The sequence below is a fragment of the Glycine soja genome, chromosome 13 (assembly GCF_004193775.1).
Source record: "Glycine soja cultivar W05 chromosome 13, ASM419377v2, whole genome shotgun sequence".
Taxonomy (NCBI): Eukaryota; Viridiplantae; Streptophyta; class Magnoliopsida; order Fabales; family Fabaceae; genus Glycine; species Glycine soja.
The window spans coordinates 11,434,552-11,459,021 of record NC_041014.1 but is presented as its reverse complement, the minus strand read 5'-3'; the positions used below and the strand labels follow the sequence as shown (position 1 = coordinate 11,459,021).

General features: G+C 33.5%; 2 protein-coding genes, 1 non-coding gene and 1 pseudogene across 3 annotated transcripts; 3 read left to right on the top strand and 1 right to left on the bottom strand.

Annotated features, from left to right (window-relative positions):
- Positions 1 to 6,914: 6,914 nt before the first annotated feature.
- LOC114382740 (ras-related protein RABC1) lies at positions 6,915 to 14,205 on the top strand. Its single transcript, XM_028342330.1, has 6 exons — positions 6,915 to 7,396; positions 9,522 to 9,590; positions 10,295 to 10,360; positions 12,303 to 12,424; positions 12,789 to 12,917; positions 13,812 to 14,205. Exons 1-6 carry the CDS (start codon positions 7,249 to 7,251, stop codon positions 13,923 to 13,925), a joined length of 648 nt encoding a protein of 215 aa, XP_028198131.1. The 5' UTR covers positions 6,915 to 7,248; the 3' UTR covers positions 13,926 to 14,205.
- A 3,077-nt stretch (positions 14,206 to 17,282) lies between these two features.
- Positions 17,283 to 17,354, top strand: TRNAQ-UUG. Its single transcript has one exon. It is a non-coding gene; the product is annotated as a tRNA-Gln (tRNA).
- Positions 17,355 to 17,447: 93 nt separating this feature from the next.
- LOC114381878 (chaperone protein dnaJ 10-like) lies at positions 17,448 to 23,371 on the top strand. The gene is made up of 10 exons (XM_028341102.1): positions 17,448 to 17,906; positions 18,024 to 18,083; positions 18,354 to 18,436; positions 19,174 to 19,327; positions 20,159 to 20,288; positions 20,453 to 20,611; positions 20,724 to 20,905; positions 21,242 to 21,322; positions 22,152 to 22,283; positions 23,045 to 23,371. The coding sequence occupies exons 1-10, from the start codon at positions 17,820 to 17,822 to the stop codon at positions 23,123 to 23,125; spliced, it is 1,149 nt and encodes a 382-aa protein (XP_028196903.1). The 5' UTR covers positions 17,448 to 17,819; the 3' UTR covers positions 23,126 to 23,371.
- Positions 23,372 to 23,718: 347 nt separating this feature from the next.
- On the bottom strand, positions 23,719 to 24,300 carry LOC114381579 (annotated as a pseudogene).
- Between the last annotated feature and the right edge of the window lie 170 nt (positions 24,301 to 24,470).

The window sequence follows — 24,470 nt, the reverse complement described above, 5'->3', positions numbered from 1 at the left end:
TTTATAAAGATTTTTTAAGTTTTGAACTTAGGGAGGCTGATATGCTCCAATATTTAGATTATACAACAAGTTCCCAATGATTAAATACATGAAAAACCAAAAATAACACAAATTGAAACTGGGTTGCCTCCCAGGGAGCGCTTTTTTAACGTCATTAGCTTGACGCTTTTACCTCACTGGGCGATCTTACGTTTTGGTTCTCACCTTCAGAACCTCTTGACCTTCTCCCATTACCCGCAAGCAAACATTGTGTTCTAGAGCAGGCTTGTCTTCAACAAACAAGTCAAAATCAATTTTCAGGTCTTTAAAACCTAACTCCAGCTTCCTCTTCCCCATGTCAACTATGCAACTTGCAGTCAACATGAACGGCCTCCCCAAGATTACAAGGATGTCAATATCTTCAAAGATATCCATGACCACAAAGTCTGCTGGGAAGATAAAATGCTTGACCCTGACCAATACATCTTCAATTACTCCGTAAGGCCTGGTAATGGAGCGGTTAGCTAATTGTAGAGTCATTCGAGTGGGCATAATCTCCAACTCTCCCAATCTTCTGCACATGGAGAGTGACATCAAATTAATGTTGGCTCCCAGATCAATCAGAGCCTTTCCCACATTGACTTCTCCTATTGAACAAGGAATAGTTACACTCCTAGGATCTTTATGCTTAGGTGGAAGAATCTTTTGGATCATAGCACTACAATTTCCTTCCACTATGATGTTTTCTTGATGAATGTACTTGTGCCTTCTTGTCAACATATCTTTCAAAAATTTGGAGTAGAGCGGTATCTACTGCTGAGCTTCGCCAAAGGGCATGGTTATTTCCAATTTTCTGAAAATATCCAAAAATCTTGCCAAATGACGATCTTTTTCTTTCTTGGAAGGTACCACAGGATATGGTACTTCCACACCTTTGTCCACAGCCTTTCCACTTCCACTCTTCTCTAAAATCTTTTTTTTTTCTTTTTCATTTTTCTCATTTTCTATTTCTTTTTCTTGGTTCTCCATTTCTTTATTTTGGACCATTATTTTCTTCCCTTTTTCCTGATTCTCTTTACCCTTCACATCATTTTCCTTAACCTCAGCACCTATCTTTTCACCCATTTGGTCCTTGTACACCACACTCTCTTCATCCTCAGCTTCCTCAAACCTTTTACTTCTAGTCATCACAGCCTTGCATTCCTCCTTAGGATTATTTTCCGTATTTGCTCCAAAACTGTTGGATGACTTGTCAGCTATATGCTTGTGATGCAATCCTACCCCGCAAGGGCATTGGATAGAAAAACTCCAAGTAGATTGGGCCAGAGATGCAAGAGAAGGCCCTAGGGTTCTTATGAGCCTTAGGGTAGATTTCGGGCCCATGGGCTAAGTACGAGCCCGTTTATCTTTGTAAATATTAGATTAAGGTTTCATTATTTTTGGGCCTTGTATTTAGGGCTCCATAATGTAGGTAGGGTACCCTAGAAATTTAGGATTTTTCAGCCCTTGTATTTTAGGGCACCTAGACTAGTTTTTGTATTAGGGGTAGTTTTGTAATTTCACATGCACTAAGTGGATATTTGATGTGTGTGGTTGGAAATAAATTTAATTGAATTGGTAGAAGCCCAATCCAATTAAATTATAGAGGGGGAGGTGAGCATTTGCTTACTACACCCCATTGCCACATCATATAGTCACACTTTGTGCATGTCCTTCATGTTTTTCATGCCTCATGACACCTAAGCACACTTAGTGGGGAATCTTGGAATTGATCTTGGATTAGTGGGCTGAACCATAACTAAAATTCACTAATCATAATTAGTGAAATTTTGGCTCCAAAGTTTGGCTCCAAAGTTTGGCTCCACAAATTCAATTTCAAATTCAAGTGAAATTTGAATTTCCCTCCAATTTTGTGTGACACTTAGGCTATAAATAGAGGTCATGTGTGTGCATTTTTTTCAACTTTGATCATTTGAATATTAAACTTCAGATTTCAAAGCTCATTTGGAGCACAAAATTTTGTGCTCTTCTCTCCCTCTCCTTTCATTCATCTCCTTCTTCCTCCAAGCTCTTATCCATGGCCTCCTATGGTGGTGAGCTTCTTCTAGACTCATCTTCTCCTTGAAGTGGCGTCTCCTCTCTCTCTCCCTTTCTCCATTCCGCTTCCATTCATCTTCCAAGAAGCAAAGGAATCCATTGATGAAGAAGATTCTAGGCCTACAAGCTCCAATGGAGCTTGCATCAGCTTGGTCAGTTGTCCCACCTGGACCTCAAGGTTCTTTAGTACGGACTCAATACTCTTATGATTTGACATCGTTACTTGCATAAACCGAGTCAAGGTCTCTTCCAACTTAGTCATCCTCTGAAAGATGTTAGGCCCTTGTTGAATTGGCCTGTTTGAGGATCCACCCTGGTCTTTATTGAGCTGGTTGCTAGGGTGTGTCCTCCACTGCCCTTGCTGATTATAAGGACCTTGCTGGAAGCCTGAAAATCCTCCTTGAGTATACCCTTGCCTCTGCTGATTCCCCATGAAATGAATTTCTTGAGTGTTTTCTTCAATTGAGATGCATTGGCCTATCTCATGAGCTTCACCACAAATGGTACAATCTGTGACTTACAAAACAGAATAATGTGTAGGTTGTCCAATCGACAATTTAGTTGGCAGCTTACCAAGTGTTTCCGTTAGGATCTCAAGTTGCTTAGATAGCAACTTATTCTGTGCCAACAAAGCATCGTGTGATGTTAGCTCCAACAGGCTCTTCTTTGTGGGTTGATGGGTTCTGTCCCTCAGAATGGCATGATCACTGGCTGACATGTTCTCTATGAGCTTAGTTGCTTCTTCTGGGGTTTTCAGCTTTATTTTTTCCCCTAGCAGAAGCATCTAGTAATTGCTTGGTTTGTGGTCTCAGCCCATCTATGAACATATTTAGTTGGATTGGCTCGGAGAATCCATGGGTGGGAGTTCTTCTCAGTAAGTCTCTGAATCTCTCCAACGCCTCACTTAAGGATTCATCAGGGAATTGATGAAATGAAGATATTGTTGCCTTCCCTTCAGCAGTCTTAGATTTTGGGAAATACTTCTTTAGGAACTTTTCCACAACCTCTTCCCAGGTTTTAAGACTGTTACCTTTGAATGAGTGGAGCCACCTCTTGGCCTCTCCTGCCAGTGAAAATGAGAAAAGACTGAGTCTGATAGCTTCATCTGGTACACCGACAATCTTAATAGTGTTGCAAATCTCAATAAATGTTGCCAAGTGTGCATAGGGATCTTCATTAGGTAATCCTTGAAATAAATTCCCTTGTATCAGATGGATCAAAGAATGTGGGTAGGTGATGTTGTGCGCTTGCACTTCAGGACGTGCAATGCTAGTGAAAAATTATGGTACCGAGCTACTTGAATAGTCTTCAAGGGTAGTCCTCTGGAGCAACCTAATAATTACCCAACCCCACTTGCAAAACAACCAGAAAATTCCCAGGTAGATACAACAATTATAGCACATGTCGTCTATCCTAGGATTCAATACCACAATTTATTTCTAACCACGAAGGTAATAGATACAAGGATATACACCAAGATGTAACAACGTAGTAAAGGCTATATACAAGCATGAGCGAAACAAAGAATAAAGGAAATGAGATCGAAGCAAAACCACAAAAAGAACAGTAATGGAATGAAACTTTAATGAACGGGAGCACAACGTAAGGATAAAAGAGAAAGGAAAAATAAATAAAGAAAATGTCACGATAAAATTGCACACTTGATCAAATGGCTTAACTCTCTAGCGAGTCCCTAGTGGACTCGCCATCTGTCGCAACGTGGGCCACGACCAGACAACAAAATAAAATATATCAAAATAAATAAATAAATTGTTTTCCCAAAAATGAAAAACTTGGAGAGTCGCCACCAATGTTTATTTAAGGAAAATGTCAAAAAAACCAAAAAGGATAAGGAATGGTCTATGGTTTGAGAAAAAAGATTTGGGAGTCGTTTGAGCAGGGTGAAGGTGTTAGCACCCCACGCGTCCGTCATGAAAACGAAAACTTTTAATCGAGCGTGCTAAAAATAAAGTGACTTTTAATTATTTATCTTCCCTAGAAAACATGAATTATATATTTTTTTTTAATTATTTTTATTTAGAAAAGGAAATCAAATTTTTATTTTATTTTTCTCAAACAAAAAAGGATTTTATTTTGTTTTTAGTTTTTCTTTTTTTTTTTCAAGAAGGGATTTGCCCTTGCTCCTATGTATCCCCAGGTATAATGAGGAAATCAGAGTTACGTAGTCCTTTGTAGAAAAAGAGGTTGTGTGTTGAGTTGATTTTATTTTATTTTATTTTGAAAGATTTTGGTTTTGTGGTAAAATTTGTGAAGTCAAGCAAGTCGAAGACCCAACATGACATTCACAAAATTTACTCACACTTTATTAAAAAACCGTCAAACAAGTTGGGGACCCAACATGGAGTGTGTGTAAGGAGAATTGAGTGATCATTTATCTGAGAATGTTACAATTTTTAGAAAATATTTTAGTTTTGTGGTAAACTTTGTGAACCAAGCAAGTCGGAGACCCAACATGTCATTCATAAAATTTACCCACACATTATTGAAACACCACTAAGCAAGTCGGAGACCCAGCATGAAGTGCATATAGTGTAAGCGTGTACTAAAGAATGCTAATGCGAATTTACAAAAATAAATAAATAATTGACATAGTGCTACGAAATCAGATAAATAGAATCATAATAGAAAAGGATAGAATAGAAGTGAGGAGTACACTTAGTAATTAAGGATGTAAGATTTAAACGTGGGGAAAATAAGATGTATAATGAGATATTTACAATGCATTATTAATTAAACTAACTAGCTAGACAATGATAAAAAAATAAAATTACATTGAAGAATAAACGATAGAGACAATAAAAAAATACAAAAGAAAAAAGAGATATCCACTAATATTTATAACTATTTTTATTTTCCTTTTTTTAAAGTCAAAGGGTTTACTTGGACTTAGTCAACGCTGACGGATGGCGGACCTAGTCACCATCCTAAGTAGTAAAGGTGCACATATAAAGAAATGAGTGTAACCATCAATTTTATTTTATTTCAGACTTCACAAAAAAAAAGACTGAGCCCAAAATAAAAATGGTGAATGTGTTGAAAAAAGAGATGTAAATAGTAGTTTTAGTTTTGTTTGACATCGCATAAATGGGCTAGGCCCAAAACAAAAGGAGTGCATGTATGAAAAAATATGGTGTGAATAGCATTTCCATCTTATTACATACTGCAAAATGGGCTAGGCCCAAAACGAAAAAAAGGGTGCATATAAATGTGTTGAAAAAAGATATGTAAATAGTAGTTTTTGGTTTTATTTGACGTCGCAAAAATGGGCTAGGCCCAAAACAAAAGGAGTGCATGTATGAAAAAACATGGTGTTAGTAGCATTTCCAACTTATTACAGACTACAAAATGGGCTATTCCCAAAACAAAAAAGTGCATATATAAAAAAGCGGTGTAAACAGTAAATTTTGTTGTTGTGATTTTTTTTACGTTTTTAGGATTGGGTTGAAAATGGGCTAGGGCGATCCAACCTAACCCGCATTTAGGCATCAGGATTAAAACAACCCTAGATGACCTAGCCCCAAAACGGCGGCACAATAGGAGAAGCCACCACGGAGGGTGGCACATCTCCTCGGCACTAGTGGTGCATGGCATCGAGGCCGCCACTGGGACGGTGCTGGCAGCAGTGGCGCGGAAGTTGCCCACGATGGTGGCGTGCTAGCTTCGTCGGAAAACGAAAGAAGGAAGAAGAAAAAGAAAAGAAAAGAAGAAAATGATGACGAAATGCAAAAACACCAAGAAAAGAACGATATCATCATGTACAAATCTCGCTGGTGAGAAGAACGATGAGACTTTGTAAGAGATAAAGAAGAAAAACGAAGAAGAGGAAGAAGAAGAAGAGAGAAAGAGGGAGAAGAAACTTGAGAGAATAAGGGAATGAGGGGTCACCTGGTGACGCTTCTCTCTTCTCTAACGTTGTAACCAAATGATGCGATGTGATTGGTCCATTTGTCTTCTTCGGGATCCGTGCTACGCTGTGCATTAATCATCTTTCTTCTTTCCTTTTGTATGCAAAGTGTTATCTTCCTTTTCTCTTGACCTAATTGGCTCTCTTTGAAAGTCCAATAGGACATACAAAATGTTTTTTATTTATTTTACTTTTAGCGTTCTTTATTTTTTTTGTTTGTTTTTTTTTTCAGGTTGTCTTTGTTTTCTCTTTTCTTAATACTTTTTTTTCTTTTTTATACGTTTTCTCTTTTTTTTTCTTTCATTCTGATACGCACGTTGAGGATGAAGCTATGCACCAGAGACGTTCAGCTAGGACGAAGCAGCTACCCAAGCATTGGGATATCTACCAATTAGGATAAAAGAGTCTGGGAAATGGGGTACAAGCTGTGGGTAGAACGTTGGCGGGAAAGGTAATTACGTGTTGTTCATATTGTTAGGGCTTAGCAACAACAACTAACCATTTACGGTTAAGCGTGGGTCCTCACATTATGAAAGTTGTAACTAACTTGAAGAGGATATGAATAAAAATTCCAGAAGTTTCCTTTCTCTCTCGAGCTCCTTCTCTTACTTTCTTCTCTCTGAACTTGCGTTTCCTTCCTCCCCGCGAGCTTTGAGCTCTCTCGCGGTTCACGCGCAGTGTGGAGGTTCCCTAGCCCTCGAATGCTAGGTATCACATTCATTTTTTGTTTTTGTTTTCTCATTTTTGATGGAAGGAAAAGAACAGCTTTTGGGTGAGATAAAAGAAATTGAAATTCAAGGAAAACATTAATAAATTAACATTACTTATATACTTATATATATTATATACATATATAATTTTAAATTTTTTTAATTTTAATATATATCAAATTAATTATTAATCCACCAACTCACCTACCATTTTCACCGGATCAATCAGATGAATACCGTTGCGAAAAAACACCGACAACCAAAACAGTCACTCACCGCAGCATGCACGCGACAAACTTGAAACGGGTTTTCTTTGACCGTCCGCAACCTTCTACTAAATCCTCGTTCTCTTCAATCTCTTTCCTTTTCCTTCTGCTTCCACTTTCCACCGAATCCAAGTCAAGTCTAGAATTTCCAATAAGCTTAAGAAAAGGAAACAAAACCACCTCTTAGATCTAATCCAAAACAATACCCTATCTATAAAGTCAAAACCTAAGTCCAAGCGTCGTCGATTGAATTTCTCATTTGGAGTTCTCAATGGATGCTTCTTCTTCCTCGTCGTCGACTCAACCCGAATTCGATTACTTGTTCAAGCTTCTCTTGATTGGGGATTCTGGCGTTGGCAAAAGCACCCTGCTTTTGAGTTTTACCTCTGATACTTTCGAGGATCTTTCTCCCACCATCGGTTAGTTTTCCTTCCTTCTTTTTTTTTTCAAAATATTAAAAATAAAAATAAGTCTTGTTTTATTTTGTCGTTGAGATTTTCGCAATAATTTATGCTGTCCCACTTATCAATTTTTTTTTTATCGACAAATGTTAATCTGTAACATTTTTGTTGGTAGAAAAATTCGAACTCATGACACCACTCTCTCTCTTCTCGCTTCAAACACCAAGCAAACCTTATAATTCTTTGTCCCACTTGTCAATCTTTAGTATTTTGTAGTATTGAGTTCTAGAGGTTTTTTCTGATGATGGGTGTTGGAAGAAAATTTATGGGATCAAAATTTTAGTTGAAGGGTTGAAGCGTTATTAATATAGTGGATTTGTGGACTTTAATGTTGCAAACTCTGTGCATGTTTGGATTAAAGTTTGAACAGCTTAAAAATACTTTTACTCTCGAAACAACATTTTTATCCTTTTACATTTAATGCATTGGAATCTGTTCTTGTGCATTAAAATTTGCATGAAGTATTTTCCAAACTTTAATCCAAATATAGCCTTTGTCTTTTGGCCTCTGCGTTAATCTTGAAAGGTATATTTGACGGAATAGGGTGTGGTTGATAATGTGATGGACATGGACAGAGTTCGATTTATAAAATAGCTGGAGCAATACCAAGTTTGATTTATATTATAGCTTAGATAAATTAAATCATCACATGTCTAGATTGATGATGTGGTTATATCTGCTATGGTTTCTTTATGCCATAAGAAATATGATTTGTGCGTGAAATTAAGGCAGGTATGAAGCAAACCGAGTAGTACCCACAAGATTGATTATATGTTTAATTTACTGTTTAAATATAGGATTATGTGGCTTCTTTTTGTAAAGGTATTAATTAATACTATGATATGAGTTTTCTTCAGATTAGTTATTGCCTTTGTGTGTGTGCCAATTGTATGGTTAGCAATATCAATTAGCAAATTTTAGCAAGGAATAGGAGGCAGGGGATAAATAGAATCGTGTGTTAATTGAAAGAGCCAGTCATTGTTCCTTAATTAGAAAGAGAATGAAATTTTATAGGTTACGTGTATGGAGGAGAAGGTTTAATAAGGTCGCACACTTAATCCGATATTGCTTGAGCTTTTAATGCCAGCCACTTTCTCTCACAGACAGGTTTAATGTCAATGCGATAATGCTTGAGCTTGACTATTTATATAAGTGAACCTAAAACTAAGCTTAAGATTATTTTTTTGGTAAAACAAACAAGCTTGATCGAGTATTTACTAAATTGACTGCATTAATTCATGACTAGCTTAACTCATTTACACCTCTAACTACATATTTTGGCTACAAATAAACAAATCAGTACCAAGTTTACTGACAAGTTATGGCCAGTCAGATCAGGCTTCATACACTTGGACTATTTACCTGATCTAATAATATCAGTTGTAGTGGACCCAACCTAATTCAGTAAATCAGGATTGGACAGTTACTGGTTTCTCTGTTGCGTTAAATAGAATTCTATTGTTTTTAAGAAATATATAGTGTTTGTTGTTGACAACCTTGGGAGAACCGCACCACAAAAGCTAGCTATTGTTGTTGGAGGGCCCAAAGCCTTAACAACCCCTCACTAGAATCCCATACTTCCATCGTGGGACTCAAGTCCCATACCTTGCAATTAGATCCTAACACCCCACCACGCTTCGTAACCCCGTGTCCCCGCGGCTGGCTGTGCACTAGCCCTTTGACTAGTCTCAGGCAAACACTGCAATGCCAGTGTTACCATCCCCGCCATTTGTTAGCTGAGCTGAGAGACATGGTGGAAGGCTCTAATACCAATTGATAAGAACCTTGTGAGAACCACACCACAAAAGCAAGCTATTGTAGTTGGAGAGCCCAAAGCCTTTATAAATCCCACACTAGAATCCCATACTTCTAATGTGGGACTCAAGTGTCATACCTTGCAATTGGATCCGAACAGTCTACAACATAGATTATTTAGTTGTTCCATCATGGAGTCATGATAATCCATTACAATAGGTGATGTCCATGTTATGATTCATTATTTATTATGGAGACTATCATGAAATTATTTGTAAGTTGTACTTTCTCTCAATCATATGCATTGATTTTTATATTCATGATGCAGGTGTAGATTTCAAAGTTAAATATGTTACAATGGGAGGGAAAAAGTTGAAACTTGCTATTTGGGACACTGGTAATGTGCAATTTGTTAATTATAATTTCTTGAAAGTCAAATCCCTTTTATTCTATGTTGTTTGCTTCTGTTATATATTTTCAGAATTACATATTAGTTAAGGTGAAGAATTTTTTCCATTGCTAGAAACTTATGCTGAAGAGTGAGTGTGGAGCTTTGGAGCTCTGATGTACTTGACTCTTTCGAGCTTTAATTGAGAGTTTTGCCATACCAGTTGGAATCTTCAAATTTTATTGTTGAATATTTCACTGTTGGTTCATTAACATATTATTAGGATGACATGTATAGATTTGGAGGTTGAGATTATAAGTCTTAACACCTAAGTTTAACAGAATTTGGAAAGTTCTGCAATATTGTTTAAAATCAGCATACTGGAATGTACCTTATCTTTTATCAGAGTCCTTAGACCTTAATAGAGTAGAATACTATAAAATTATATTTCAAATATATTTTATTGAAATTGTGGCATATTTAAAATGTTCCATCATGTAAATTTAAGAGAACATATAGTGTTATGTAATGCTTCAGCTACTATGTGCAGTATATAACTTATATTATTTCTATTATAGAGAAATAAGAAGCTTCTGATATACTTAATTCTCCTCTCTTTGCTGCAAATTTGTTTAACCTATGCTTTAGAGAAGTCAGGTCAACCTTCATGAGAATAAGCTAATTACAATACTTTTTATTTTCTCTTTGTGCAGCCGGACAGGAAAGGTTTAGAACACTTACTAGTTCATATTACAGAGGAGCTCAAGGAATAATTATGGGTATGTTGTATTTCCAAATTTTCTCCTTTACTTGTTGTCTTTTCAGTTAGCTATCCCATGAATGTGATGTTCACATCTTTTATTGTTTGTTTAAAGTTTGGTATCTTGTTAAGCTGTAAATCATGCAACATGGTATTATGTAGTTTATACTTATTTCTATTTTATCCCTTTCAAATTTATTTTATAAGAATATAGCAATATAGTCTTGTGCATGAAGCATCATTTTGTTAAATAACACATTTATTAGAACGATTGACCAAATCTAATGGCATAACTGTGTCATGAACCACGTATTTTAAATTAGACAGTGAAAATTTATAGAGAAAAATTTGATAGGTAAAAAAATAAAATATAATTAATATAGTCTTGTGCATGAAGCATCATTTTGTTAAATAACACATTTATTAGAATGACTGACCAAATCTAATGGCATAACTGTGTCATGAACCACGTATTTTAAATTAGACAGTGAAAATTTAGAGAGAAAAATTTGATAGGTAAAAAAATAAAATATAATTTGAAAGTATAATATGCTTTTAAATGGATGGGTTGGATATCCATCCATAAAAATAACTAATGGAATAGTGGATAGGGTTGGGCAATTTTTTTAAATGGGCCATAGATTGATTGAATTCTTTTAACATATTTTTAATAGATTATAAATCGATTAAGAGTTCATTGTTATAGTCAAATTCAAAATTATCCAAACTATTCATTTTACACTCCTATTAAGAACTATGAGAAATATTCATTCCACCAAATGCATCCCGTAAAATGGGACAAGGGATATGCTCGTTGTGGATGCAGATCTTTGATAACCTGGAGTTCTAATAGTTAAACTACACTTTAGTTAAGAATTGAGAGAGTTAGCAATGCCCATAAACACTACTAGCATTAATATATAAACATATTAGCTATAGTTTTGTGGCAATGGACAGCGGTGATGGCAATGATTTAGCTGACTTTTCTGTTAAACATATATTTCCTTCAATTTGAAAATATTGAACATTTGATGTCTGAGTATTGGCAATTCACAATATCGTAAATCAGATACTACTGCAATGAGTAGGGGTGTTCATTAACCAATTGAATCTAATGTGGACCGGAAAAACTGATCCAAAAATCCGATAACTGTATAAACCAAAAACCAAACAGATAAAAAAAATTGTAAAATCAAGATTTTTATTGGATCAGATTGGATTTCGGATTTGAATGTAAAAACCAATCAAATCCAAACCAAACTTGTACACATGCATATATTTTCATTCATAAATTTATAATACCACTCATTTTATTTTTATTTCCTATATATTTGTAAAATTATCATATGACTTATACCTATTTATGAAAAATACGTTTAGTTAAAGAAATGTTTTTACTACCTATTTGAGTAAAGATGGGTAAATATACTATTATTAGTTATATAGTGATATTTGAATGAAATATTTGATATTTTAAATTATTTTATTATATTTATTATATATATCTTATTTCTTATTTAATATTTTCTAAAACAAACAAAAGTAAGAATAAAACCGAAAATCAGTCCAATTCAAATTGCTTTAAATTGGATCGAATTAAATTTTTAAACTAAACAGATTGGATGATAAATCAACAAAACCAAAATGATTGAATCAGATGGTTTTTCTCTTCAAAACTGATTCAATCCAATCTGCAAACACCCATTGCCAATGAGAGTGTTGGACACATTACTTAGAGGATTTATTGATGTTATAATTTCTCATTTTTTGAATAATTACTTAGTATTGTTATTGTCTTTATTTCTGGACCATAAATTTGGTTGGCTGAAATATTATAGCAGATTTTGCTTCCAAATGTAATGTGATTGTTTATTGTTTAAATTGTTTTATCTGTATCAATCACATTCTTGTTGCTGTTATATATTATAAAGCTATTCAATGAATCTGGGTTATTAATACAGTATATGATGTAACGCGGCGGGAAACCTTTACAAATCTATCTGATATATGGGCTAAAGAAATTGACTTATACTCAACAAATCAAGACTGCATCAAGATGCTTGTAGGAAACAAAGTTGATAAGGTACGTCATTAATGATTTGGCTTGTTTCCTCTTTCTAACAAATAGTGAGGGGTAAGTCTCAATTCACTAATTCAGTTAAAAATTTGCATGGGAATATTTTTTGCAAATGCTGCTCTTGTGACCTGTCATATTTTAAAGTAGACATGAATGGAAGTATTCCTCATTAATAGTGAGGGTAAGTCATTAATGAATTAGCCTTGTATAATTCCTCTTTCTAACAAATAGTGAGGGTAAGTCTCAATTCAGTAATTCAGTTAAAAAATTGCACGGGAATATTTTTTGGGAATGCTGCTCTTGTGAGCTGTCATATTTTAAAGTAGACATGAATGAAAGTATACTTCATCCTAATAATCTCATATTTCAGGAAAGTGAAAGGGTTGTCAGCAAAAAGGAAGGAATAGACTTTGCTAGGGAATATGGATGTCTGTATACTGAATGCAGTGCAAAAACCAGAGTCAATGTTGCACAGTGTTTTGATGAGCTTGTGATGAAGGTACGCATACAATGCAACTCTTCCCAACTCAAGAAGGACAAAAACAGGGAGGGGGGGTCTGAAATAATTGAAATGGTTATTATTGCTATGTTTGTGTCATTTCATGACTTTATCTTTTTTGTGAAATATTGTTTTTGGAAAGACTTAACTTCCAAGTTATGAAATGAACAGTAACTTGACATATTATGACAGGATAAATGGAATTTTGCTCTGTAGTATACAGGCCGTGCGATATAACTTAGGCACACTAGATGTCATAAGAGAAGAAGGGTTGAAGAGATTTGAACACAGCCAATAGAGAGATTCTAGCTATTATTAATTAATAAAATAAAAAGTTACCAATCTGGCCCATACAAGACAGATCCTGACCCTTAGGAAAGTCTAGTCCTAGCTGTCTTATGTAACTAGAACCAAAAGAAACAGTGGAAAATAAAATATGAAACAACTCTGCCGATTACCTCAAATGAACACTAATAGCTTAAGCAATCCCAATCTCAGTAGCCAGTATTACAGCAGCTCAGTTTATATTTAAATAGAGTACCTTTGTCCTTCACTCCTTACCTCCAAGAAATGCTTGCAGCTTGATGGCTGTCCTAGATAAGTTTCAAATGGTAAAGTTTAATAACAAAATCTCATGGTGTAGGCTTCTCAAATACCCAAAAGACTGATGTATCCTTCTAAGACTTTGCATTTGCAATCATTTTTGTGCATAGATACTGAATCTAATTGACATGCATTGCAAGATTTTCCTTTTTATTTCCATCTTCCTCAAAAGAATTGTGGGTGTAATGTTGCCCTCCCTGGTTTGCTTATATTTTATTTGAGTCAAGTGCAATTCAACACCTCAGAAAATGGAAGAAATGATTCAAATTTGGGTTCCCTGTTTATCTGCAGATTTTGGAGACACCAAGCCTCTTGGCTGAGGGCTCGTCCGGTGTGAAAAAAAACATCTTCAAGCAGAAACCCCCACAGTCTGATGCATCAAGTAGTGGCTGCTGCTCATGGTGATTGTCATGTTCACGAGGGGCACTCACCTTCCACTTCTTGGTATGATCTGGGTTTCAAGTGCGTCAATTTCATTACATGTATCAACTATCAAAAATAATTTTATTACAACCCATATATCTAGATTAAATTATTGTTCTCAAGAATTTGCTTAACGTTTAGAGATCTCCATTTTATTTGGTGTGAGCAAGTAATCAGCTGGGGATTCGTAGTTCATACTGCCCTTGCAGTTGCATATGAAAAGTGTTTGTCTATATTTATGCTTCTGATATTTTAACATGATCATATTCATGGGTATGATTCACATAATGGGGAAAAAATTTCACTATAGAAGCCTAGCAACTACCATGCTACCCAATATGCAACATAGAAGTAGCACTTCCGCAGCATAATAGTATGGAACATCATAGATTTTTGAATCTGCCACCCAATATGCAGAATTGCAGATATTGCAAATCAGTGGTAAATTCATGGTCATGGTCTACTGTATTTGGTGATTAAACTAAAACTAAACAAAATGGAGATGATAATGTTATACCCAAATAATAATAAGTAGAGAACAATTGGGAATTCAGAAGATGAAACAAACGAAAAACATGGCATCATGGTTCTGACTGTGTATATTCTTTAATTAGAAGCGTGTAACATCATTGTCATTTCATCATCGTGATAAGGTTTAAATTGTTTCTTAAAACGAGAATTCTGAGGTGGTGTTGTGGTAACGTTCTCGAAGGTTGACATTTAATTTAAAACAGATTGAAAACCATTTTACACCAATCTTAAATGCTAAGTAGTTTATGTTGAAGGGAAGTAGAAGAGGTTGCGTTCGAATCTTCCCGCTAAAATAAACTAATAATGCTAACCATAAATATTTATCGATAAAAGAATCTTTTTAATTACTCGAACTTCCTTTTAAGTTTGAAAAATTGCACCAACATTTCTTTACATTACAGTGATACTCTCTCAATATTTCTTCAAATCTTATATTAACACTTCTTATAAGAGATGAATGTAATAGTAAAAAAACAAGTAGAAAGTCCTTTTGGAATTACACTCAGAAAATTACTCTTAAGAATATACTTGGAAAACTGCCACAACAGCTTGGACAATGCCTCACCAAGAGATGTCAACGTGATTTTCTGTCGGGTGTAGTGGCGTCCATGGTCCGTCCCTCTTTACGTGTCATAAACGTTTTGATTCATATTATCACTAGCTTGTTTATTTATTAACATGGAAATCTAGTTAAGAAAATAATTAACAAAAGAATTTTTGTAAGAATGTTGAAGATGCCCATAGAAAGTGTTTCAAAAATGAAAATCTTTTAATAAGCTTATATTGTTTAAGATACAACGATTTTACCATTAATCAAGTTTTTTTAATTTCAATTGATACAAAAATTTAAGTTAACTATACTTCTGATCCTTTTAGTTTGGATTATGTACAAATTTTGGTGCTAAAGTTTTTGTCATTCTAGATCCTTTACTTTTAAAACTAAGTGAACTCATTCTCTACTCAATTTCCTTCTATGTTTTTTATCCAAATATTTAATGGTTTATGGTGAACTCGCAATATGAAATAATTTTAAGACTGTCGTATTTTCTCAAAAAAAATAATAATGAAATTTGATAGATTTTTGTAAGACTTCATATTAGGATATCAAAATAGTTTAAGTCGGTTGGTTGAATTGAATAAAAATAAAAATGCTGTATTAGGATTTGAGTAGGGGATATTTTATTATTTTGGTTATATTAGATATTTTTGTTGGCCGTCAGAGAGTTTTTTTTCTTAAAATAAAAACTTACTTTTTTTTTGCTGAATAGAAAAACTGAAAACTTAAGCAATTTGAAAGAAGTATAATTACACATAATATAAACTAAAGTATAAAATGAAACATTAAAAATATAATTTAACCTTAAAAAATAATTTTCGTGGCGTTAAAATTTTCCCAGAATATCTAATGGCCGGGCTCTGGGTAGCAATACCCGCGTTGGGCTCTTGCACCATTATGGTGTAATTTTTTCAAAAAATTATCATAATAGGTATATTTAAAAAAAATTAAAAAAGGGTAAATCGTGGTTTAAAGTACGATTTTACTAAGAAGTAATCGTGCTTCAAATTATAATTTTCTTTTAAAAAAAATTACACTAAAATCGTATATGTATATACAATTTTAGTTTTTTAATTTTTCTTATTATTAAAAGTTGAAATTGTAGATGAACATACAATTTCAACATGTTTTTTAAAAAAATTATTTTAGAAATCGTGTATCTGAACATGATTATATTTTTAATTATTTAAGAAATTATAGGGAATTTTAATCATTGTAACTACATTGTTTTCATGTTATTGTAGTTTGTTCTTCTTGTCACCTAAAGATTGACTTATTTGTTGATCAGTGTATAAGTTGTAAAACATTTATTGAACTTATGAACTTTAATTTCACTCGAAAATAAGGATTAGTAGTCTCAATATATAGATCCAAAATTTGTTCGTGATCTTGACATGCAACGATTTCAATCTGACACACCAACAACTAGTTGCATACATAATAAAATAGATGAATTAATTTCAAATAGACGAGAGAAATGTTTAGTGTATTGAAATGAAGATCATCATGATAACTCTCTATATAGGTAATGAATTATGTTGAATATTTTGTAATTTTTAATCTTTCAATCATAATTAATTACTATATATTGTTCAACTTATAAATTTTGTCCATATATCACTTTATTTTTAATGTATTATTTAAAAAAAATTAAAAAAATAATAAATTTATTTTAAAAATAAAACCATTTAAAAAAAACATAACTGAAATCATGTTAAACAATACGATTTCAATTTTTTTAAAAGAAAAAATATGGAAATCATATCCTATCATACGATTTCATTAGAAAAAAAGAAAAAAAAATTAAAATTGTATTTTAACATATAATTTCGGTCCTCATAGATAAAAATAAAAACAAATGACAAGTGAAATCGAATTTTGATATACGATTTCTTGATCGTGAAATTATATATTAAAATATGTTTTTTAACTGTGAAATCTAATATCAAAATATGATTTACCCATTTTCATAATTTTAAAAAAAATATCCATTATGGTAATTTTTTTTTTAAAAAAAATCTTCCCATTTCCGTATTTAACCCGTTTGTGTTTATAAATACAGTTTTGCAACTGATTATAAAATTCATCGAATTTTGATGAAATAAAAAAAACAGCCAATCCTCATGGTTGGTCGCAAAAGCTTGACTCTCAGCTAACAAATAACAATGCTAAAAAGAAGAGAAAATCTCACAATGACAACGTACAAATAATAAAAATACAAATTCTACTTAGGCTTACGTCTGTTATCAAGTGGTTCTATGGTGTAGTGGTTAGCACTCTGGACTTTGAATCCAGCGACCTGGGTTCGACTCCCGGTAGGACCTTTTTTATCATTTATTAATTACTTATTAGAAATATCTAATTTACCTTTTGTCGGAATTCTCTTCCTCTGCTTTCAGCTCGAGTCCAGCCACAGAATGACACCAATATATCAAATCATGATCCTCGAAGCCCAAAACTCACACACTCTCAGCAGCTAAGTCGAAAAGAAGAACAACAACTAACTAAGGCCCCACAAGACAGCTCCGAAAGCCAATCCCCTCATTATTCCATTTTGTCGATATGAAAATTGATGGCACTGTCACTGGGACACACCAAAACGCTTAAAAAACTGTTTCCTCCCGCGAAAAAGTACTTCCCGTGAAATACAATATTGCCCATCAGAACTGTAAAGCCTCCACTTCCTCGTGACCCCTTCCCTTCCCATTCCTCTCTTTCTTTCTTTCTTCTTCTTTCTCCTCTTCGATTCCATTGTTCTCACCTTTGGGAATTTTCGCACACACACAACAATGGTGAAGGAAACAGAGTACTACGATATCCTCGGAGTCTCTCCCTCTGCCTCCGATGACCAAATTCGCAAGGCCTATTACCACAAGGTTATTATTATCTTATTCATTTCAATTAAATATGTAATTCGTTCATTTTTTATTTTTTTTATGGATTTAACTCTTTTCTCTTCTCATTTTCTGGTGTTGTTAAATATTTGATCACAGGCAATGCAAGTTCATCCCGATAAAAACCCGAACGATCCTCACGCTGCCGAAAAGTTTCAGGTAGCTTGAATCCACTGCAATCTCTCAAGTTTACTAGTAGAATTTTTATTATTATTACTAGAATTTAGTTAGAATGCACTCATCTAATCGTTGATTGCCTAATATAGTAATAACTACTTTAAACTATATGCAAATCATATTGAGTAATTTCTAATTGATTAAGTTCAGGTTTATCGAAATTAAACTATTATTATTGTTAACAAGGTTCTTAAATGCTTTGATGTTGCTATATATATTTTAGTTGTTTATTGTAATTTGTGATGTTGGCAGATTTTGGGTGAAGCGTACCAAATTTTGAGTGTTCCGGTGCAGAGGAATGCGTATAATCAAAATGGGAAGCATTCTGTATCTAGGTACATATGATGCTCAATGATGATGATGATGATGATGAAACCTTTTAGCTTAAATGTAATTCGATGAGGAACTTTTTTAATTTATTTGCTAACAATCTGGATTGATGAGTTCACTGAAAAAAGTTATATTAGGTATTATGACTAGAATTTAATGATAATGTTAGTTTATGAAGAGCCTCTCTGACTATTAATTACATTGCCGTCGTGAATAGTTGGTATCTAGTCGCAATTCTACTTGACTGATTTGAAACAGAGTACAATCCAAGTTAAGAAAGTGAAAATTCCTCAAAAGGGAATAGGAAAGAGAAGGAAAAATAACAAGGATAAGGTCAAATAAATAAAAATCAAAAGACGATTAGTTTACGCCCCGGTTTACGGTCTTTAAGGGGTGTTAGTATAAATAATTTAGTTAAGAATTTATTTAATAAAAACTTTCATTGTATTGTAGAAGAACCTATGTCATAACCACTTAATTTAGTAAACTTATTTTAATAAGCTTCATTAATTATCATTGGGATAAAGTTAAAAATCACTTATAGACAAGATGATAATTTAGTAAGCTCTTTTGAAAGCTTCTTAATTATCTACTAGAATCGGTTTAGTGACGAAGGTTTAGGTAGTTTAGATGAGATTTTAAGTTCAAAAATCCTCGTTGTAAAAGTAAAAAAGTGTCCTGAATTTCTATCTTCCCTAAAGAAGATTTATTTTTATTAGACAATGAATGGATTCCTTGACAGGGAAACTATGCTTGACCCCATGGCTGTCTTCGCCCTGCTCTTTGGGAGTGAATTGTTTGAGGACTACATAGGGCATCTAGCTGTGGCATCAATGGCTTCCTCTGAGCTAGCTGATGAAACTGAGGATCCTGATAAACTCAATGAGAAGCTAAAGGCAAGAATGTTCTACATTCACTTTTCAGTATTACTTTGACTCTTTCTTTGTAAGTTTGCTAAGAGAAAAAACTAAAAAGGTTCAAGTTATGGATTGGGTTTTTTGGTGTGTAATCATATTTTCAGTGTTAGATTTCCGGAACACAATACAGTTGCACAATTTCTCTTATTATGATGACAAAGAAAAAAAAAATCAATATGAGTAATTTGCGTAGTAGAAGCTGGTCATTTTGGTTTACTGTGATGCTAACAAAAAACTCTGACCACACACTGCCTTTCAAATAGTGTAACTTTGTTTCTATGAAACACAAATTATCATTAGTTTAGACTTTTTGATTTATTGATCAAAACTAGAGAAATGCCAATTTTGTTCAGCTAGAACTAGAATGCTAAAGTGGTGAATATTAATTTCATCTATTTTGAAACATAATTTACTTCAATAGTTTGATATGGCAGACTAGGTAAGCTACTATATATTTAGTTTTGCTAAAACTTCTGCAGTAGTATTCTCTTTGTTATAAAAAAAATCATTCCAATTCTAAGACTGATTATTCTTTCTATGACTAAGAAATTGAAATATCTGTACTGTCCCGACTTCTCATTATATTGCTTCTGCCTCTTTTGTTCAGTACGTATTTCCCTGAGTATATATAATATATGTTTATAACCATTTCACTAAGTACTTGGACTCGTTTAAAACCTTGTTGCATCTTGCAATGATAAGATGGCATTGAAAATTAACTATGCTTTCCATAGTTAATTTGAGAAAAAGAAAGGGGGGTACATTTTTATTTTTTTTTTGTATTTTACCTATCTTTTCTGTGTTTTATAGGCTGTCCAAAAAGAAAGAGAAGAAAAGCTAGCAAGAATTTTGAGGGATTATCTTGGCCAATATGTCCGGGGTAACAAAAAAGGATTCTTCCAACGCGCAGAATCTGAAACAAGGCGGCTTTCTCGTGCTGGTTAGTGAACTTTAACACTTTTCTAGGGACTAAACACTCGGTAACTTTGCTCATCATTCAATGCCATCAAAACTCGAATACATAGGAACGACAGTGGTTTTTAGCATGCTATTGTATAATGTATCAATGATATAATCAATCAGTTTCACTGTTTCTGAATGCAGCATTTGGAGTTGATATGTTACATACCATCGGCTACATATATTCAAGACAGGCAGCACAAGAACTAGGTAAAAAAGCCATTTATCTTGGAGTGCCATTTCTGGCTGAATGGGTACGAAACAAAGGGCATTTCTGGAAATCACAATTCACAGCTGCTAAAGGTAAAAAGACCGACAATTCCATTAGCAACCCCTCCCTTAAAAGTCAGTTGCATTTTCTTGGAGATTAGTTATTCCGAACAATGTTTAATTTTTTCAAGGACATGCAATTTAGGTGCTTATCAGTTACTTCAGCTCCAAGACGACATGCGCAAGCAATTTAAAATGGATGGTAGTAGTGTGCCTGAAAATGATGTTGACTCTCACATTCGCCTTAACAAGGATACATTGATGAATTCCTTGTGGAAGTTAAATGTAGTGGACATAGAAGTAACCCTCGTACACGTGTGTCAAATGGTGAGTTCTTAACTCATTTTTAGTTATATGACAAAAAGGGATGCTCTTAGGTAGTTCCAAACTTCCATAGTTGATCATGAAACAGGTTATTGTATTCATTGTCGCTTATCCAGATACCATGAAGCTCTTGGTATGAAAAAATAACTAGTTATAATGAGGAATAGTTTGTTAGCTAGAAAACCTGAGATACTAAAGCCTAATGTAATCTAAAACGAGTTATAATGAATTTTAGATAAGGCATCTTTTGTAAGAACTGGACATTTTTTATCACCTAAGACCAGAACAAAGGAAATTAAAATGGCTAACAGATTTTTGTTCTTAAATCTATTGTGGCAGGTGCTAAGGGAAAATAACGTTAAGAAGGAGGAACTTAGACTTCGGGCTACTGCTCTTAAAATTCTTGGGAAGATATTTCAGGTGCAAATTTTCAGATACTTTGGCATCAATTATTTCAGTTTTCAGCTTTCTAGGAATATTGCTCATTATAATAATTTCTGTGTTTAAATAACTTTAGTCCCGATAATATGATCGTTTTCGTTTTAGTCCTCTTAAAATTTTGTCTGTTATAGACTTTGTATCCCTATCAAGTATTTATTTTTCATTTTAGTCCTTAATGTCAGGATTCCTGTAATCCTGTTAAATGATGGCATCGCTTACTAAAATTGGAAAACAACAGGTTTGATATTTTTTTAAAAATACGGACTATAATGAAATCTTCTAATGTTTTATATCATTCAGTTTAGAAAAAAAGAAATAGACTTATATCAAAAGGTTACAATTTTATATGGATTAGAATGATAATAATGTGAAAGATTAGAATGAAACGAACTCTTTTAATAAGGATCAAAATAGGAAAAAAATTATGAGAATTAAAATTTAAACAACTTTTTATTATTGAAGCCAAAAAAATATAGTTAAAGTCTAAATTTTGTTATCTATACAATCCTCTGCCCCAAGCCACCCTTTTCCCATTGTATGCATTATACCTATCTGTCTCTGACAAAAGATAAGCTTCAGAATATTTATATATAGTAGAAAATTAAAGTCAAGTACGTTCGTCACCTTGCATCTAAAACAGTGTATAGTTGTGTATAACTATAAAAATCAAGACATTTTTGGTCTTCATATACGATTTCTTTGCAATTTGCATCTAATTATAAGGCCAAATTCCTGTCCCACAAGGAAGTAAAACAAGCTATCGTCATTTATCAAGTTTGCTGATATAATATGACGATGCTTCCTTCAGGACAAGTATCCAAAAGGAGAAACATTGAAGAAGAAGATTGCTGCTGATTCTGATGATGAAGAAAGCAGTTCTGAATCTTCAGATGATGAATCCTCTAGAGCAATTTCCTACCGAACTCCCTTTTTTACGCAGGTATGTTTAGAAATATTTAGAACTAATCTCATGCATGCGTGTGAGACCTCCTTCAAATTTACTCTTCATAATATTAACAAAGAGTAAAATGTTTTTTATTTCTAACATATTTAAATTTTGTGTTTATTTTTTTATAATTTTTTTATATTGAGTCTAATAAAATAATAATTTTATTTTTAATCTTTTTATTTCTTTAATCTTTAATAAATTAATAAATTTTATATTTATTTTTTATATTTTATTTCATTTGTTATTAGCCTCTTTTGACTAACAACTGTTGAATTCTTCCAATAAAAAACTTATAACTTATAGTGACTACAAAAAGTTTCAAGAAACAAAAAAAATTGTTGTTTTATCATGGAACAAAAATAAAATTCTTTTTTATTTTTAATAAATGATTTTTTTATAATTTTTTTAAGAGTCTCTAATAAAATAATAATTTTATTTTTAATCTTTAATACTTTTTACGAATCTTGTATTTGATATTTTATTTCATTTGTCATTGATCTTTTACAAAAAGGACTAATAACAATTGAATTTTTTTATCCAACAACAAATACAAAAATTTCTAGCTTTAATTAAAAAAAATAAAATTATTATTTTATCAAAAACAAAAATAAAAATAAAATTATTAAAAAAACACAAAATATTTATTAGAAATCCCAAACATATTTTAATCTATTTATATTTAAGTTAAAACCACCGTGTATAATACATGATACTCAGAATACGAAAATGTGTGTGCATTTATGCTTCTACAGGGTCTCGGAAGGCTCTTCAAATGCCTTTGTAGTCCAGCATTTGATGTGGATGATGAAGAGATAGTTTACAAAAGCAAATGATTCTTATATACGTATGGACTATGAAAACAAAAATTTAGCCATTTCAATACTTTGTTCGTGAGATGATATGCTAAAAGGAATTTTTCTGATACCCTCTGAACGTAGTTTTGGGAAGACAATGGTGCAAGCCGTGAATAATCATATTTTGTTGCTTGCTGTCATTACCACTCTCTTCAAGTTACATGTGGCATAACACTTGGTCAAAGATTAAACATTTCTGTCAATTCCACAGCACTTTTTTTTTTCCTTCTCCTTTTGTATGTTACAAAATTGGAAATTCATAGTAACTTCTATTTGGAAATTCACAGCAACATCGGAAGGGCTTTTAGCAAACTATCGATTCCTATCACATTACATTGAATTTATTGACGTTAACGGTACACAATAATAACCGTACGCATAATACTAATAAATATTTCAACTGAGATATTAAAATATTTTTTTATAATCTGTTTGGATAAGATATTTTAAAAGTAATTAAAATAGTCATTTTTTAAAAGCATTTTAATATACTAACTTAACATCATTTCAAATTCTTACCAAAATCAAAGAAATTAAAATTTCTCAACGCACACCAGCTCTCTCTCCCTCTCTCAGCCACACGTGCTCTCCATAACTCTCTCTCTCAGCAGCGTACCGGTTAGCTAGTTTCGAGTCAGCAACATGCGGCTCAGCATGACCAGATTCCCGAAGTCTTTCAGAATCTCGCCGCAAAGCTGATTATTGTTGAGGTTAAGGTGTTTCAGTGAGCCCAGCCAGGTGATGGACGTTGGAATTTTGTCGCTAAGGGCGTTGTCAGTGAGGTTCAGGACTGTCAGACATGAGAATTTGCTGACATCTGCGGGGATCTCACCGGAGAGCTTGTTGCCGATGAGGTCCAGGATGCGATGGGAGGGAAGCGCGGTGATGCAGGCGGGGATCTCCTTGGCAATGTCTTTCCAATCAGCGACAACGAGGGTGGTGAGGGTGTCGATGCCACAGATCGCTGGTGAGAGTTTTCCGGTCACGTAGCCAGAGCGACCGGCTTTCTTGAAGATTGGGTCTTCAGACTCCCCGCGGAGGTTGATGTCGGTGACGCGGCCGGTGGTGGTGTCGCAGCTGATGTCGTACCAATTGAGGCAGCAATTGGAGCCTGTCCACGAGTTGAAGAGGCCAAGGTAGGGCTCGTTCAATGCTTATTTTGATTATTTAATTATTAAATATTAAAAAAAATTGATTATTAAATATTGTATAACATTAAATTTATTTTGAATATTTAACTATTTAAAAAATGACTCATATATATTTTCATTCAATATTGAAATTTTAATTTTTAAATAAATATTTAAAAATGAAAATTTGAATT

Excerpts from the sequence above, each read along its gene's own strand:
- LOC114382740 (XM_028342330.1), top strand. The coding sequence starts at position 7,249 with ATGGATGCTTCTTCTTCCTCGTCGTCGACTCAACCCGAATTCGATTAC. Across the intron at positions 9,591-10,294 it reads ACTTGCTATTTGGGACACTG|CCGGACAGGAAAGGTTTAGA; the intron begins GTAATGTGCAAT and ends CTCTTTGTGCAG. Across the intron at positions 10,361-12,302 it reads AGCTCAAGGAATAATTATGG|TATATGATGTAACGCGGCGG; the intron begins GTATGTTGTATT and ends TTATTAATACAG.
- LOC114381878 (XM_028341102.1), top strand. The coding sequence starts at position 17,820 with ATGGTGAAGGAAACAGAGTACTACGATATCCTCGGAGTCTCTCCCTCT. Across the intron at positions 19,328-20,158 it reads AACTCAATGAGAAGCTAAAG|GCTGTCCAAAAAGAAAGAGA; the intron begins GCAAGAATGTTC and ends TGTGTTTTATAG. Across the intron at positions 20,612-20,723 it reads ACAATTCACAGCTGCTAAAG|GTGCTTATCAGTTACTTCAG; the intron begins GTAAAAAGACCG and ends CATGCAATTTAG.